At 35.5% G+C, this 18,126-nt stretch overlaps 2 protein-coding genes across 3 annotated transcripts; one reads left to right on the top strand and one right to left on the bottom strand.

Annotated features, from left to right (window-relative positions):
• Positions 1 to 4,564: 4,564 nt before the first annotated feature.
• On the top strand, positions 4,565 to 11,995 carry LOC107760318 (somatic embryogenesis receptor kinase 2). The gene is made up of 11 exons (XM_016578353.2): positions 4,565 to 5,223; positions 5,683 to 5,815; positions 5,934 to 6,005; positions 7,855 to 7,998; positions 8,844 to 8,915; positions 9,038 to 9,109; positions 9,198 to 9,310; positions 10,002 to 10,133; positions 10,263 to 10,604; positions 11,049 to 11,443; positions 11,577 to 11,995. The coding sequence occupies exons 1-11, from the start codon at positions 5,130 to 5,132 to the stop codon at positions 11,889 to 11,891; spliced, it is 1,884 nt and encodes a 627-aa protein (XP_016433839.1). The 5' UTR covers positions 4,565 to 5,129; the 3' UTR covers positions 11,892 to 11,995.
• A 439-nt stretch (positions 11,996 to 12,434) lies between these two features.
• LOC107764592 (uncharacterized) lies at positions 12,435 to 16,703 on the bottom strand. 2 transcript variants are annotated; one of them, XM_075232803.1, is made up of 7 exons: positions 16,574 to 16,703; positions 16,110 to 16,199; positions 15,753 to 15,885; positions 15,506 to 15,609; positions 13,933 to 14,104; positions 13,697 to 13,837; positions 12,435 to 13,623 (listed from the first exon to the last, which is right to left on the bottom strand). In XM_075232803.1, the coding sequence occupies exons 2-7, from the start codon at positions 16,148 to 16,150 to the stop codon at positions 12,616 to 12,618; spliced, it is 1,599 nt and encodes a 532-aa protein (XP_075088904.1). In that variant the 5' UTR covers positions 16,151 to 16,199; positions 16,574 to 16,703; the 3' UTR covers positions 12,435 to 12,615. The 2 variants fall into 2 exon arrangements, with proteins under 2 accessions (XP_075088904.1, XP_075088903.1); XM_075232802.1 differs by lacking the exon at positions 16,574 to 16,703 and adding an exon at positions 16,345 to 16,498.
• Between the last annotated feature and the right edge of the window lie 1,423 nt (positions 16,704 to 18,126).

Below are 18,126 nucleotides of genomic sequence, written 5' to 3'. Positions count from 1 at the left end.
AAAGTAATCAAAATTTAGCCACTTTTCATGTAAAGATAAATCTGAACGAAAACACTGTTCAAAATTCGGAAAATTACTCCAGTATAATATACCGGTCCAGCATAGTATACTGGAGATTGGAGCACCAGTGCTCTAATCTCCAGTATATTATACTGAAACTTTCTGCGTGTTGGAGTTCTAGCATAATATGCTGGAAGTTCATACACAGGTGCACCTATCTCTAGTATATTATGCTGGAACTTTTCGTGTTCCAGCAAAATAGTGGTTATTTTTAATGACTTTGTAAACGCTGACTATTTTTGAATGACCAGTCCGAAAACTGGCTAGCCCGTGCTATTTTTACCTTGATTGCAGTTACTAATAGCTTGTTTAGCCAAACTTTTGAATTAATTTATTGTGAAAAGTATTTTCTCACAAATATCTTTTAATAAAAAGAAGAGTTAACTCAAACAGCCGCCTAACCGGTCATTTAAACTAATAATTGTTTGTGGAGGTATAATATATGTACAATTTATGTATTATATGTTTATAATTATGTATAATCAATATATAAATTATGTATATTGATAAAAAAAAAATATCGATGGCTATGTATGTAAAGATCCCTTTTTTGAAAAGTACTTTTTGATAAATAAAAAAAAATAATTTATGCTTGGTTGATTAATTTAAAAATTATTTTTTAGCAGCAATTATTACTTGGCCAAACTTTTAAAAAGTGCTTTTGAGTATATTTCTCTCAAAATTGCTATTCAAAAAAGTATTTTGGGAAGAAGCTATTTTTTCCTTCTTCTAAACACTGTTTCTGCTTCTACTCAAAGCACTTTTTTCTTCTAAAAGCTTGGTCAAACACCTTAACTATGATAATAAGCACTTTGGGTCAATAAGACGCTTGGCCAAACAGGTTATCATTTTCTGAAATGGCACAGAAAAATACATTAAGGGTTGAAAAAAAATTAAAAGCTCAAGATATAGAAAAATAATTTCAAAATCTTAATGTAAGATGAAAATTGTTACCGCGTGAAATGAGCATTAAAGGTAAAGTTCCAACAAATAAAAGAGCTTAAAAATAAGTGGTAACTCTATCCATAACCTAGTTTTTCATTATAACTTACATAATGCATGAGATTATTGCATTTTATGAAAGAATTGTGCTTGAAAAACATGATGGGACAAGCCACTAGAGATGATGTCAAGGGACTTTGCCAGCCATAGTGAAGTTGTGGATGAGATTATGGACATGAGCTATCCATAATGAGGCCGTGTGGACGAGATATGAACACACATTACTCTAATGAAACCGTAGACAATAGCAAAGACACGAGCCAACCACTCGTGATAAAGGCCGAATCAAGATTTGAAGTTATGAGTTTTATATTTGTTGCTGAAACATAATATTTTTCTGGATTTACAATTAAATATTTTATACATATTTAAAATTTTTTTAATATAAATACAAAATTTAAGTAAAAAGTACTGAATTCGTCGGAACTTGTAAATATTCTAGCGCCACCCTGCTTGGCGGAGGCCATGGATGAGAACATTCCAATACAATAGGTTTGTTGTACCCAACGAGAGTTGAGTAGCCTATAGATTACTGTTATATACTCACCTTGGTCAAAATACTGGATAATATATAAATTTCATCTTAGAGATAAAGCAATAATCCACTATCACATTTTCTTATAAGATTAAAATGGTATTTTGAAATTGCATTTGTGCTTATATACAATATAATGCTACATTGAATATGTTTAAATTTTCAGATTTCAAAATGCATGATTTTGTGAACCTTAAATTGTCGCATAATCTGAATTTGTTGCTATACTTGTTAGAAATTGTTAATAAATTATGGATTGAAGGATTAGAGTCTTAACTTTTATTATGACAAGGACAATTACCACACACAAAAAAAGATAAATATAATGATATTGCAAAAACGGGACCATTGCGTTTTGGTCATTGACCTTAACAAACTTCATTTTCAAAAGAGGAACTTCAAAAGCCATGATGTGATTTTAGTTCACTAGTCATAAATCACGAAATTCATCCAAAAGACAAAAGACAAATCAAAATACCAAAACCAAGAGAAACGAAAAAGAAAAAGGAAAAAAAAAAAATCAAATAGCACAAATACAATATTGTCCCCAATTTAAAACACACAAAAGAATGAGGGGCTATACAAACCGTTTGGACATAAGAATTTTTTTACTTTTTTTCAAAAAAAATTCAAAGAAATCAACGTTTGGTCATAAAATTTTCAGATTTCACTTAAAGATTCATTTTGGAATTTTTCGAAAATTTGGAAAACTCCAAAAAGTTGTTTTTCAAAATTTCCACTCAGATCACTCGCTAAACTTCAAAAATAACCCCAAATTATATTCATGTTCATACACAACTCTAATTTTCAAATATCATTCCCACTTAAATTTTTTTTCTTTTGGAATTTTACAAATCTTATGTCCAAACGCCCACAAAATATGACACTTTTATTTGGGTTTCTACTTTCTAGTACCGTTTTGTTTTGAGCGATGGATATTTGAGAATGGAAGTGTCCCGTTCCGTAATTTTCCTCAAAAACGGAATGTTGACTAGATTTTGACGGTCAAATTTTGAAAGGAAGAAACCCTAATGGGAATGGTTGGTATTCCTTTATTTTAACTAGAGATTTCACATTTGAGCACTAAATATGAAATTATTTTTATTAGGAAATATTTTTTCTATTACACTGAATTTCTTGATAAAAATTTAAATTTAATCGAATCCTAATAAAAATATTGAACATCGCTTCAAAAATAAATTGTGGACCTCACAAATGTTTTGGTCCTTCACATAGTCCTGTCACTGTCCCATGATTTCATTTTTGGATATTTGATGTAATTCCCCCTCCCCTCAAATATCTATCTTTTTCTCAACAAAAAAGGTCACTTTCCAACTAAGTAGTAGCACATTTTATATTTGGGAAAATTCTTTATCCTTTTCTTTCTTTCGGGGGCTAAAGTACAAAAGAAAATTTAATTGCTAAAGACGTCTTTGTATTTGAAAAATGCAATTAGTCCACTTAAACTATTTAATCCTTATTCTTCAACTAGAATTGACTATTAGTACCCGCACGTGCAACCTTATTTTATTTATTTATTTTTTGTCAAAACTAGCCATACTTTAGTCTCTGTGTCTAAAAATTTTCAGAGTTTACACTTTTTCAGCAAACCCCATTTAAAATGCAAACAAAATAAGTAAATAGGTGAATTTAAGAGAAAAAAACTATAAAGCTTATGAATTAAGGATATAACATGCTTTAAAAAAGAGAAAGTTTGTTCAAGGACCGAATAAAGGTGACAAAGTTAGTAGTATGGTCCGTAAAATCCGTAGTATTCATTTATTGACTCTTACTTAAATAAAAAATATTCTAAATTAACGGCTTCTCAATAATATATATTCATAATATTTCGTTATTATGGATATATATTATGGTTTTTCAATAATAATATTCTATTTTTTTTCATCTAAAAAAATTAATATTTAATGAAATAATGAATGTGTTTGTCTCATAAAATGACTGTCAGTGGATAATCCTTTAATTCAGCCATGATGAGGATTTCTAATTTCTTAATCATGCCATATTTATATGAGATGTAATAATATAAATACAAAAGGTAAATGAATAATTTTGTTATTATAAAAAAAAAACACTATCCAACTATTTTGTCAAAACTACATTAATTCTTGTTGCTCTACTGAAATAAAATAAAAATACAACATCAATCTAAGCGAAATATTAAGTTAGAAAACTACTTATTTCACATTATGGTAAAAGTCAGAAGACCCTACCTTTTGTTTTAGCAAAAAGAATAATTTAATAACACATTCTTTTAATTAGGAAAAAATGATTTAGGCTAGTCTGTAATAAGGAATTTTAAAAAATAAAAGAAGTTGTTACAGAAAACAAAGATATCGAGGCTAAAAAAATTTCTAAGCTAAATTTAATTGAGTTAATATCAATTTTAGTATTCCTCGTTTTAACATATTTTAGAGCTTTTTTTATAATTATTTAGTATTTAAAATTTTCTATCTCGACTAATTTAAATTTGTGCTGCATAAAAATAATCAAAAGATAAAGTTTTTTTCTAGTAGGATGCTCTTCAATCCTAAGGTCGAGCTCGAAACCTTCGATTATAGATGAATGATTTCTACCAATCCCACAATATGTTAGATTGTGATAATAAAATATAACAACGATCTATACTCGTAGGTATATTAATTTCATTTGAGATTTGCGTTTCTTTTTATTCCCATAGCGCTCTATATAATATGATGCAATTTGACTATATACGAATTTTATAAGAGAAAAAAATACATTTAAAACGTGTCTTCCAAAACAAGTTATATAAACATATATCATTTAATTTAAATAAAAAATTATAATTAACTTAATTTTAAATATAAGAATAAATTTTTTTTAAAAAAACAGATTAAAAAGAAAAAAACTCATTAAATTAAAGTAAACAATTTAAATTTGTCAAAAGTTGACAGGAGTCAAAGATAGCGCGAAGCCGTTTTGGAGTTTAGGTTTCGGGCAGACGGGGCAAAGCACCGTTCGGGCAGCTTAACACGCCCAAAAAGAGAAGATGATAATCTCTCTCACTTAACTTTTTCTCTCTCTCTGGGCACACAACAACACACACTACTCAGTAGAGAGAGAAACAAAAAACAAAAAACAAAAAAACAAAAAAAAGCAGTACAAAATGTGAAAAGTTGCAGCAGATTAAAAAAAAAGGGGTTCATCAGAAGTAGAAGAACTCAAACTGAACTGAGAAACACAAAAAGGGTCACAAGTACAGAGTAAAGGGGTTACAAAATCCTAAAAAAAAGTGAATTTTTTTGGTCTTTTTTTTGTGGTTTATTTCAAAAGATCGGTTCTTGGATTTTGAGCTTTGTGGGTCATTTTCTTGGTTGTGTTATGATGCTATTTTGGTATGGTAATGAGGGCTAGGGTTTTCTTGGGTTTTTTGGGTAAATGCTGGCTTCTTTGAGTTTGCTTTACTTGGATCTACGAGATTGTTCAATGAGCTGGCTGTTTGATTTGTAAAAAAGAATATATACAGATAAATCTGTATGTGTATTATTTGATAATGAAGGTGATGAAGAAAGATGCCTTGGTGTCAATGGTGGTGTGGCTAATCTTGGTTGTACATCCTCTTAAGCTCATTTGTGCTAACATGGAAGGTTTGTGGGGCCCCACCATTCTCTTTTTTAGTTATTTTTGAGGTTTATCTCTGTTCTATTTTGTCAGATGAGTTCCAAAAAAAAGGTGAAATTTTTTGTGCTAGAAAGTCAATATTTGTTTGATAATGAAGTGAAGATGTGCAAAATTGGACTTTGGATTTGACTTAATGTGTTAGTTGTTGAATTTTCCCAAAATGGTAAGCAAGATAAGCAATGAGCTCCCTACCTTGTTATAGTAGCAAGCAGTTCAGTTCTTTTATATGTGATTATTGCTATTCAATCTTGGTGCATTTATCATTTCTTGTACATGCTTGAATAATTTCTATTGATTCAATTTGCTTTTTTTTTGGTGGCCAAAGTCTTGATAAATTGCTTTGTTTAGCCAGTAAATTAAATGTTTGTTGTGCGCTTAGATGGTTTAAATATTGTCTATTTTTTCCTAAATGCATGCACAAACAGGCGATGCATTGCACAGTCTGCGTACCAACTTACAAGATCCTAACAACGTGTTACAGAGCTGGGATCCTACCCTCGTTAATCCTTGCACATGGTTTCATGTTACTTGCAACAATGATAACAGTGTTATACGCGTGTAAGAATCTGTTGTCCGCTCTTTCATGGATTTTGCAATTCCATTTTCCTGTGGTGGTGAGCAGATCACATTTCAGTTTGTGGTTCCATAACACTTGTTATATATTCAACTTTTCCAGTGATTTAGGAAATGCTGCTTTATCTGGTCAATTAGTTCCACAGCTTGGTCTTTTGAAGAATTTGCAATACTTGTAAGTCTCTCTTTTGTGAATTATGTTTGTTACTTTCGTGTTGCTTTACAAATTTAGACTTGGCAAATGGGCATTAGGTGTGTTGGTTTCTCCAAATGTTGAAGATTTTGCATTTTATCTGTTGAATTTGTTGCATGGAAATGCCATGGATGGATGGCATTAATACTTCTGTATGTAAAAAAAAAAAAACTGCTGGAAGTGGCGAAGCAAGCAGAGAACACTGTCTCCTCTCCATCTCTCGTTTCACTTGGAGAGTGTTGTTGTCGATGCCATAGTTGTTAATGTGCTCCATGAGCAACAAATATTATAATTTGTTTGTTTCACGATTACATACTAATGAATTAGGAAATTTGGGTGCTTGGATGAGACTAGCAATGGATTAATTTAAGTGGCAAAGTAATGGCTTTAAGCACTTGTATAATATTACGGTTGAACTTAAATTTATGTCGTACACTTAACTATCAAAAGATAAGAAGTCATTGACTTTTTTATCAACACTTAAATAGCGTTGCAGTCCTAATCTATGTGTGCCGGATCCTCCAAAAGTTATGTAGTTTAAGACATATCATTATTTATCCCAGCACCCTAAGCACTCTTAATTTGGACTAGCAAACTTCCGCTCAGATAGTTCTTTATTTGCTCTTTCCTTTTCCCAGGTAACTGCTATTAACCAGGGGCGGATTCATCTTGCGGAAAGCGGTGTCACGTGACACCGCTTCGTCGAAATTTTTATTAAATATGTACATATAGATAATATACAAAATGAAAATATTTGGTATAAATATAAAAAATGACGCCGCTTTTCATTATTGTGATTCATTCATTCATTTTTTTCAAATTTTGACACCGCTTACCAAAAATCCTGCTACGCCCCAGCTATTAACAGAAATCCTGATTTAGGTTTATGGAATAGGAAACAGCAAACAAGAGATTACAAGCCAGTTAAAAATGTAAAGTAAAACCCTGACCTAGAAAGAGGAAAAGTGGCTAGATGATTGATGATGTCTTGGAGGAAAAAATCTGAAGTTTTCTGGTCATACATTAGATGCTAATGCAGTTAGTCACCAAGAAAATGTAACTTAATAATCTTAGCCTTGCGTTTGAATCAACGACTTAATTAAGCATAGTTTTCTATACAAGTAATTAGGCTTAGTTTGAAATTTTGAAGTTTGACAATATGGATGTTTGTTTGAGCTCAAGGTATATTAGTTTCTGCACTCTTAAATTGTGAACATATAGTCATATCCTGTCCCAAACTGCTTGTTTGGAGCTCTTATTGATTGTAACCCGTGATCTTTTGAAATTGCAACTATATGGAAGTTCATAGAGACAGTAAATGCATGTGCGCCAGGTGAAGCTGGGCATTATGTGATGTTTAACCCATGCTTCAGGTAATGTGTTAATGATGGGTATAACTAGTGATCTTTTGCTTGAGGCTCATGCAGTAAGTGTAACTAAGTATGTATTTCCCAAGTGTATGTAACACACTGTTCAGATGAACTTTGAAGTTATAGACATTAACTGATTGATAAGATACAAAGATTGTTTAAAATGTGACAAGGTAATCATTTGCTGCACATGGAAGTACAAAGGTTTATATCAAGCAAAATGCTTGTAACAGAAAATTCCCCCATGGCAAAAACATTGCTAAATAGTTATAAATCTTAACTTGAATCTCCTAGTACTTTCTCATTTTTTGACTTTTAACTGTGGCGTGCACCGAAAATCAGCTGTCGTGCCATTTTTGATGAATGTGAGGATTCTGCATCATTATTATCTTGGTTGACCCATTAACCTAGGGGGATGTCGTTGGTATGATATTGACTCATCTCTGGTTTGCTTCTCACAGGGAGCTTTACAGTAATAACATAAGTGGTTCAATACCGAGTGATCTTGGAAATTTGACTAATCTGGTCAGCTTGGATCTCTACTTGAACAGCTTCAGCGGCCCCATCCCAGATTCTTTGGGCAAGCTGACGAAATTGAGATTCCTGTATGTACTTTTATCCTACTTTAAATTTCTGTGGATATTGTGATGCCAAATGTCTATGTATTAAATCAACTATCCACTATCCAGCCTCAAGATGGATCACATATGATCTACTCTTGCCGGCATGTAGAGAAAAGGAAAGAAAGTCGGATATTTTTCTTAGGTTTCACATAACCTCTATTAGTATTAGGTTTCACGCTAAGCTTTGATGGTAGAAGGTAATTGAGGACCACATGGACCTGATATCATTCAAATTAAACAGATGTTGTATATATGGTCGTTTTATTTTCTGCCTTTGTTGTAATACTTATCTAAAGGAAAAGAAGTCTAGAGGCCTACGCTTCCTCTGATATTAGAGATCTATATGGGCCTGATATTATTAAATTAAGCAGCTTTTAGTCGTAGATGTTTTATTTTCTCTGTTTATTGTGATCCTTTTCTAAAGGAGATTTTAAGTTAGGAAGCCTATGCTTCATAATGCATCTTCCACTGCTCAAGTTTCTCTTGCTTAATGCTCCACAAACTTTTCTTTCTGGACTGCCTAAGAAGTATTCCAAGTTGGAGTTGTTATGCAGACTCAGCTCGTAACCTCAATAACTGCATTTTGGGACTGGCTATAGAACTATTGCAGTATCGCCAATGATGGCTGATATAATTTAGTCAAAAGGTGTTTGTTTGTCAGGGGGAAAACATTTGAGGTTTTCTGTTATGGTTCTGAGCTGAGAACTTCATTTCCAGCTGAACTTGATTTTGGTGTCAGCCTTCACTTCTGTTTTATTCTCCAATTATTTTACTATAGCAAAAATAAGCTCATTCCTGTATACCTTTGTATCTTTTGGCAAGGGTAGTCGGCTCAATAACAACAGTTTGACTGGTTCCATCCCGATGTCACTGACTAATATCTCATCACTTCAAGTGTTGTAAGTACACTAGCTCTTCTGTGGCTATTACTCAGTCAATCTCTCTGCTTTTTCTTTTCATTCATCGACCTTTCCTTCCACTGCATATACTCATGCTCTTTTCTTGTCTCATCTGTGTACAGGGACCTGTCAAACAATCGTCTTTCGGGTGCTGTTCCAGATAATGGTTCTTTCTCTCTATTCACGCCTATCAGGTATATTCCATAAAGGTGGTTCAGTATCCAATTGACTGGTGGTTTCAAAATTTTGCTATTTGCTAACATAGTTCACTTGAATTTACAGTTTTGCAAATAATTTAGATCTTTGTGGGCCTGTAACTGGACGCCCTTGCCCGGGATCTCCTCCATTCTCTCCTCCCCCTCCATTTGTTCCACCACCACCAATTTCTGCTCCAGGTAATTCTTTAATGGTGTCGGGATAAATGTTTTCATTTTTTTGGCTTGCTCGAGTGTGGTGATTTCACTTATAGTTTATCCATCTTACCCCTCTTAGTTTTCCTAATCCACGTTAGAATTTGTGCTATAACAATACTGGCAGAAGGGGCATAAAGGAAAAAGTCATCTTTGTTAATCAGGCATTTTGGTTACTTGATTTTAATGAAAAACTGGATGTGCAAAGCTACATTTAAAGTTTCTAAGCAGTCTGCTGTCTTTGTGCATTTTTTCCCTTGGTCTATATGCATCAATTGTATGTTGCTATCTGTGGTATTTGACATAGAATATATGAGGGTCTTACTGCATAACATGCTCTATAGTAAAGTTCAAGATGATATAGGGCCAACACTTTTCCTTTTGAAAATGGCAGATAATGTTGAACTAAATTAATCAAATTTATGCTAGGTTGTGTGAAGATTTTAGGATCTTTGCTGTGTAAAAACTTTCCTGAATTTAGATCTGAATGACATCCAAATTTTTACCTTTTTTTCTGTGGAGTGATTTAGATGTTGAAGGGCCAAAGTTGTGTATTAAAAATAGTGTGGATAATGTATGAAGGAAATTAATCAAATTTATGCCAGTGGAGTAAGCAGATATTCTTGAAACGAGGAATTGTCGAACTGATATATAAATATTTTGAATGAAACATCAGGAGGAAATGGTGCAACTGGAGCAATTGCCGGAGGTGTAGCTGCTGGTGCTGCTCTACTATTTGCTGTTCCTGCCATTGCATTTGCCTGGTGGCGCCGTAGAAAGCCACAAGAATATTTCTTTGATGTACCAGGTTAGCAGTTTACACAGTGTCCAACCTTAAGTCCACAATTCCCTACCTACTTCCGCATGTGTCTCTGTTTTCTCTTGCATGTTATATTTTTCAGCTCCATATTACTATCTTTGCTTAATTTTATTGCAGCTGAAGAGGATCCCGAAGTTCACTTAGGTCAACTGAAAAGGTTCTCCCTCCGAGAGCTACAAGTTGCAACTGATAGTTTTAGCAACAAAAACATTTTGGGTCGAGGTGGATTTGGTAAGGTATACAAAGGACGCTTGGCAGATGGAACATTGGTGGCTGTTAAACGGCTAAAGGAGGAGCGTACCCCTGGAGGGGAGTTGCAATTTCAAACAGAAGTTGAGATGATTAGTATGGCTGTGCACAGAAATCTTCTACGACTGCGTGGCTTTTGTATGACACCAACTGAAAGGCTGCTTGTCTACCCCTATATGGCCAACGGAAGTGTTGCATCATGCCTGAGAGGTGATGCCTACTGAAATCTATTACTCTTTCAATTTATGTGTCTTAGTTTGACTAGGATTGGAGTTCAAGAAAAGTAAGGAAGACTTATAAATGTTGTGGTCATAAACTAAAGATATTTGTAATATACCAAAATGTCCCTTGAATCTTGTGTCTTAATTATACCATGTGGAATGTTGTAGTTAAAGGGTTACTAAATACTGAAAGAGGCACAGACAAAAAAAGCAAAGTAAGACATAAATTGAAACAGAGGGAGTAGTATCTGTGGGTGTTTTCTTTTTTAGTTCTGAAAGGCCAAGAACATCTTTCGCAGGATCAACATTTTATCTGCCGTAACTTTTTTTCTCTAACAAAATGTAAATCTTCTATGATCTATTCCTGTAACTTGGTAAAAGGCAGGAAATATTAGTTGTTATTCATCTTCTGAAAAAACTGTTTGTTTTCTAGAACGGCCACCATCTGAACCACCACTTGATTGGCCAACACGAAAACGCATTGCTCTGGGATCTGCGAGGGGATTATCTTATTTGCATGATCATTGTGACCCTAAGATTATCCATCGTGATGTGAAGGCTGCGAATATATTGCTAGATGAAGAATTTGAGGCTGTTGTTGGAGACTTTGGTTTGGCTAAACTTATGGATTACAAGGATACGCACGTTACTACGGCTGTGCGTGGTACAATTGGGCATATAGCTCCAGAATACCTTTCCACAGGGAAGTCTTCCGAAAAGACTGATGTTTTTGGGTATGGGATCATGCTTCTGGAGCTAATCACTGGCCAGAGGGCTTTCGATCTTGCTCGGCTTGCGAATGATGACGATGTCATGTTGCTAGACTGGGTACGTTGCACATGTCTGCTTTAAGTGAACGTGCACAGCACTCACTGTTTAATAAACCTTTCTGCCTTTGGCTGGAATCTTTATGTCTATAATCTGGACTTCAAACTAATGTTGCTGAGGTCCTTGTTTTCAGGTCAAAGGACTCCTTAAAGAGAAGAAACTGGAAATGCTGGTTGACCCTGATCTTCAGAACAAATATGTGGAGGCTGAGGTGGAGCAGCTGATCCAGGTAGCATTGCTTTGTACGCAAAGCAGCCCAATGGATCGTCCCAAGATGTCGGAAGTGGTGAGAATGCTTGAAGGAGATGGCTTGGCTGAAAGATGGGATGAGTGGCAGAAGGTAGAAGTTCTCCGCCAGGAGGTGGAACTTGCACCACATCCTGGTTCCGATTGGATTGTTGACTCAACAGAGAATTTACACGCAGTTGAATTATCGGGTCCAAGGTGACCCTTGTACCCAAGTAAAAAGGAAAGCAAATTGTTAGGAACTCTAATTTTGTTGATCTTGAAAGTTTTTCTTGTGAAATTTAATCAAAATCTCCTGTTCTAAGCCGTTAAGTGTATTTGTTACATTGTGCATATGAATTTGTACTGACAGGAACTCTAAATCTATGCCCTGACAAGTTGAACATAGGCGTAGTGGCTATATGCTTTAAAATTGTCAAACACAGAAGCTGTTAAACTGAGTCTTATTTCCAGTGACATTGGTAATGCAATCAATTTGACAGTTATTTACAAGATTTTGGCATTTTACAATCAAAGTATAAAAGCTCGTCACGTTCTCTTATGTCAACAAATATATGGTTGAAGGGTATTATCTAAGCAATATATATAGGAGTAATTGAGTAGAATGGGCACCTATTAGTATTGCAAATGCAAAGCTTGTCCTACAACTTTTTGCCTAAATTTGGGGCTCTTTCTGGCTATTCTGATAATTTCATGCAACACACTGACGCTTTAATATCAGAGTACAAGAAGACTCAGTAGTACATTGATCATGTAACTCGTTATTTTTTACTCCAAAGTAAATTTTTATGCAAATTCTTGAACTGCATACTCTTTAATATACAAGGATTCTTTGAATGTACTACATGCATAAGGGGGTAAAGAATTTTCAAAACTCACAACCAGCAAACAAACCAGAGCCAGCAGAAGGGGTAGAGAAATCCACTTCACTTGTCATGTCTGGACCTAATATTATCTTTGAATGACTGTGAACGAGAACTGGGATTAGAGCCATTTGCCGTAAACAAGTTAGGATATGAATAATATGTTTCATCGTCCAGGGAAGGCAATCTCTGTGGTTGGTGACGAGCAGTGCCCTGAGCAGGATGATTATTAGTGGACATGGAGGACTCAAAACCTACTGTTGCATCATCATATGAAGGAATATTTGACACCTGATGCTCCGATGCGCTGCCATGAAGTGGGCTGGGGATACCATCAGAGTTTGACAATTGATGTTGGAGGTCAAAAGGAGCCTTTTCTAAGATATGAGATTCCTGTTCCTTTTTCTCAGCATAAAAGGGGTTTTCGCTGGGGCTTCCAGGCACCTCTTCACTCCTTTTCCTGGTAAGCTCACTGATTCTAAACTGAGCAAGGCTAGCTGCTGAGCGAGCAGCAGCAGCTGCACGTTCAGCTGATTCAGCAGCTGCCTGGGCAGCAGCCAATACATCCTGCAAATCTATGTCAGTCTCAACTTTGGTCTTTGTAGTAGAGGGAGGTTGAGTACTTTGGGTTGTGGTACTTTTTGTTGATGAGAATGGAGATGATTTTGGCGGGGGAACCATGAATGGCAAAAACTGTTTCTCCTCTTCAGGTGCAGATAAAGTTTCAGGTGATCCTAAATCTTTTGAAACTACCTTCTCTTGCAAGACTTCATCTCGCTCCACATTTTGCTTGTGCGATTTGATCTCAGCATTTTCAGAAGGCTTAGCTATCTCCTCATCGGAGTCAGATAGTGCGGAGGCCGGGAAAGGAAACATTTCGGGGACTGAAACTCCACCGGTGCTAGGTCGTAGTGGCTGCTTAGGAACTTCTGGAAAATCTAACGAGTCAAATTCAGACTCAGATTCTGTTTGTTTATCAGAGACTTGTTCTGATGCAGGTTGCTGCAACTCATCAAACCTTTCCTTGGGAAGAGGGACCTTAGCCCCACTAACGAATTGTGTGGGGCCATTCTGCACAGCAGAGGGAAACGATCATGAAGATTGAAGAGAGAACAAAATCAAGCCAGTAAAGACTAAACTATACCAGTAAGTCGTCATGTGACTTCAACAGCTCATTTTCAGAAGCACTTGGATCCCAATCTAGCTCATTCTCCTCTGCAATTTCCTTCAGCAGCTTCAATTTCACATCAGGAGCAGGTGCTCGAATAGATAGCAACTCTATCAGCTGTCATGATCCCCAGAAAAAGAGAAAAAAGAAACTAAGTAATAAGAAACAGTTCTTTATGGTTTAGCTATGTCATAAACGGCAACAAAGGTAACCTGGCGGTTGACACCACATTCTGGCATGAGCTCCGTAGCAGCAGTGACGAATTCTTTCCCATATTTACCGACGAACAGCATCTGAACCTGTAGCAGTTCGGGAAGATCTGCACATCTTGGTGCAGCAAAACATACACTTGAAATAGCTTCTTTCAGATCTAGGGGGCATTCCCTGGACATTGTAAAACCTTTCGGGCTTCAGCTCTTATCCAAATATTCAAGTTAACAAATTCATTCAACAAAATCTAACTAGAGGTCCAGAACATTAAGAGTTGGAAAGAAACCCTACATATTACATGAGGGCTCAGGTTCACAAGTCCCACTTATTAGTTTCATTCTACTAACAAGTGCTAGTTCTCCAAGTATAGCATGAAAACAAGGATAAAATGTAGGAACACCACCATTATACTTCATCATTCTGTTTTTTTTTTGGGACAAAGGTGCAGTTATGTATTATAAAAAAGGAAACCCAGCACATGATTCTGTTTCATTTTAAAAGAAGAAAAATCGAAGATGAAATGCTTTAGCTCCGTCTAGGAACTAGAGATCCAGGTTTATGGTCTTATCGTAGATGATTGAACTTCTTTATGGCTTCACCTCCCATAACATAAGCAAGAAGAGCTGGTAAGCTGTATTCCCTACATACTTACTGGTCATATCAGCAGAAGTTAATCCGTACTAGATCCTTCCTTCACTACAATTGACTTTATGTAGAAAGACCAAACATGGTGCTGCTCGGACACATTTACATAATTTCATTTAATCAACCTACAGCGTGGATAACCGAATTTACACTACTTTTAAAACTAGATGACACTTTTTTAATACATGTAAGTTGCAGATTAAAGGACTAGGATCTAAGAATGGACCAAAGTTGCTCCATGTTTTCAATATAGTGAAGATTATTCTCGCAAAAGAAGTAAAGAACAGCAAGGGTGGAGAACAGTAGATCTGAGAGTTTGGTGCTGAAGGAGATATGGAACTAAATGTTGAAAACAGCAGCAGCAGTAGATGGAGAACGCGAGAGGCAAGCAACGGAGATGGAGAGGAAGATTTGATCTCCTATACCATTACGATTATAATTAAACTTCAGTCAGCTAATTTTCTTGTAGTCTTTATATCACGTGTAACCCAATTTAATGACATATTTGCAGCTCGAGTAAAGTTAAAGGGCTCTTACTGCTAAAAAAATATACAAGACCAGCATAAGTTGACAAAAATGCAATACTACAGGTAGGTCAACCTCACAACTGGGATTTAACATCTGAAAATGTGTCAAAACAAATTATATAACCAAGAAAAACAAATATTAACTGTTTTATGTGCACTTTTTGACAAAGCACAACAGGTGATCATCTAATGCATCATATAGGAACCCTCTTATAGTTTTTATCATTCACCTGTATATTCTTAATCCTAAGATCTAATGTAAGCATATTCAGTTGCTCATCTATAAACTGAAGAAACAACTTAGGATACTGCAATTGTGCCCACAATATAGAATCTCAAAAACATCAATATACACACAACATCGAATCTCAAAAAACATTAACACAAGGGAGTATCACGCTACCTTTGTGCTTCGATAATTGGAAGACGAACAGATATAAGCTCGCAGAATAGCTCGACTATCTCCTGTGCTGCCATCATTTTCTCTTCTCTTATTATATGCTCTACCTAAATAAGAAAACATCAGAATCAAGCTCAATATACGACAAACCATCTACCAAAACAAATATGACCTTTCAGTATTTAAATGCAACAAACTCACAGGCTTGCATAAATTACATCAGCTTTAGAAAATAAGTTTCAGCATATACCCGAATCCGAGCAGTAGCTTCCTGACCAGTCTCTAGTAGCTTAGCAATTTCTTTTCTCATCTGCTTCAGCTGCATCTCCCTACGATTCCTCAGTAGTTTGATACGAGGAATCGTCAATTTCAATAGGGTTTTACTGCAAAATAATTAGTAAAACAAAATCAGCAAAATTACTAAAAGAATTGGAAAGACATCATTTTTCTCCCAAATTTTCTACAAAAATGGAAATTTCAAAACCCCATTATTTCAAGTTTGTCAAATTTACATCATAAGTACCTTAACCAAAACAGACCCAAATCATCCAACTCCAAAACAAAACAGAAAAAAAAAAAAAAAAAAGGAGGGAAATTGAGGGGTTACCATTTAGCAGCTTTGAAACCTTTGCTGAAGAAAGAATCCATCAATAGAGTTAGATTCAGATCTTCAATATCTGAATGAATTATCACTTACCTAAAACAAAAACAAAAAAAGAGCGAAGTTTAAAATATGACAATAATTAAACCAAACTTGATAGTAGTATTTTCGATTAAGCAAATTTTTTTAAAAAAAATATTTAAAAAAAGGGAGATCAAAGACAAAGATGATGACGAAGTACCAAAGAAAAATAGGAAGATGTGTTAGATAGAAAAAGCACAAAAGCGAAACTGCTCCGCTATGTATATAAAGCCGAATGGGACGCGTACAAGCTATCAATGTCGACGACTACCGTAGTGTTTCCTTAAGCTGTAAGCATTATTGGGTTTCAACTTAATTTTAATTTTACTCCAAATTTGGGATAAAAATTAGGGATATTTTCTGAATTTTGGAACTGTGTAGACTTTTACCTTTCGATCACGATTACTAAGATGACGAATTTTGGTTGGATTTGAGCCAATTGCTGACGGTGAAAGAAGAAGATTTTTCTCAAAGGGACGGACACCTACATGTTTATTATAGAGAATTTTACATTATTCTTTTTGGCTAAAAAGATGATAAAATCGACAAGACACATCCAATTTTTAATGCTAGCTTTAATATTAATTTTTTGAAGTTTTAAATATATTTTTACACTAAAAATATATAAAAAGTATTTTTTTTGTAGTTAAACATATTCAAATATTTGAAACAATAGTCGGGTAAAACATAAACTATTGCCTCTCCGAAATAGCACCTAACAAATTTAGGATATAGTAAATATGTGCGAGCATTAACTTTGTGCATTACTTATCTTTTGTTTGGTATATTTTTTGAACTTATGTATAACTAATATTTGTATTAATTATATATTATATTTGGTATTATTCAACAACAACAACAACAACAACAACAACAACAACGACCCAGTATAATCTCACAAGTGGGGTCTGGGGAGGGTAATATGTACGCAGACCTTACCCCTACCCCGAAGGGTAGAGAGGCTGTTTCCAGGAGACCATCGGCTCAAAAAAAGCAACAAGAGCCGATATATTAGTACCATAAAAATGCATAATAAATAACAGCAATATAAGAGATATGAAATACAGAATACGAAATACGAAATAGATGGCTGGTATAGTAAAACTAGCAGGTAAAGCCCTGCATCAATAGACGACCAATGACATTCTTAGTCTAACTCCTAACTGGCTAGTCTCACTATATTGTGCTGTAGAAATATTCACAACTTTCTCTAACCTACAACCTTAATGCTCGACCTTCATAATTCTCTGTCAAGGGCCATGTCCTCAGTAATCCTAAGTCGCGCCATGTCCTGTCTAATCACCTCTCTCCAATACTTCTTAGGTCGCCCTCTACCTCTCCGCGTGCCCACTACAGCCAGTCGCTCACACCTCCTCACCGGTGCATCAGTGCTCCTCCTCTGAATGTGCCCGAACCATCTGAGTCTTACTTCCCGCATCTTGTCCTCCATGGGGGCCACGTCCACCTTCTCTCGAATATCTTCATTCCTAATCTTATCCATCCTTGTATGCCCGCACATCCACCTCAACATCCTCATCTCTGCTACTTTCATCTTCTGGATGTGTGAGTTCTTTACCGGCCAACATTCAGTTCCATATAACATGGCAGGCCTAACCACTGCTCTATAAAACTTACCTTTTAGTAACGGTGGCACTTTCTTGTCACACAAGACTCCCGACGCTAACCTCCATTTCATCCACCCCACCCCTAAACGGTGTGTGACATCCTCGTCAATCTCCCCGATCCCCTGAATAACCGATCCAAGGTACTTGAAACTAGCCCTCTTGGGAATGACTTGAGAGTCAAGCCTCACTTCAACTCCCGCTTCCGTCGGCTCAACTCCAAATTTGCACTCGAGGTATTCCGTCTTCGTCCTGCTCAACTTGAAACCTTTAGACTCAAGAGCATGTCTCCAAATCTCTAGCCTCTCGTTAACGCCGCC

The sequence above is a fragment of the Nicotiana tabacum genome, chromosome 16 (genome assembly GCF_000715075.1).
Source record: "Nicotiana tabacum cultivar K326 chromosome 16, ASM71507v2, whole genome shotgun sequence".
In the NCBI taxonomy this organism is placed as follows: domain Eukaryota; kingdom Viridiplantae; phylum Streptophyta; class Magnoliopsida; order Solanales; family Solanaceae; genus Nicotiana; species Nicotiana tabacum.
This window is presented reverse-complemented; position numbering and strand designations above follow the sequence as displayed.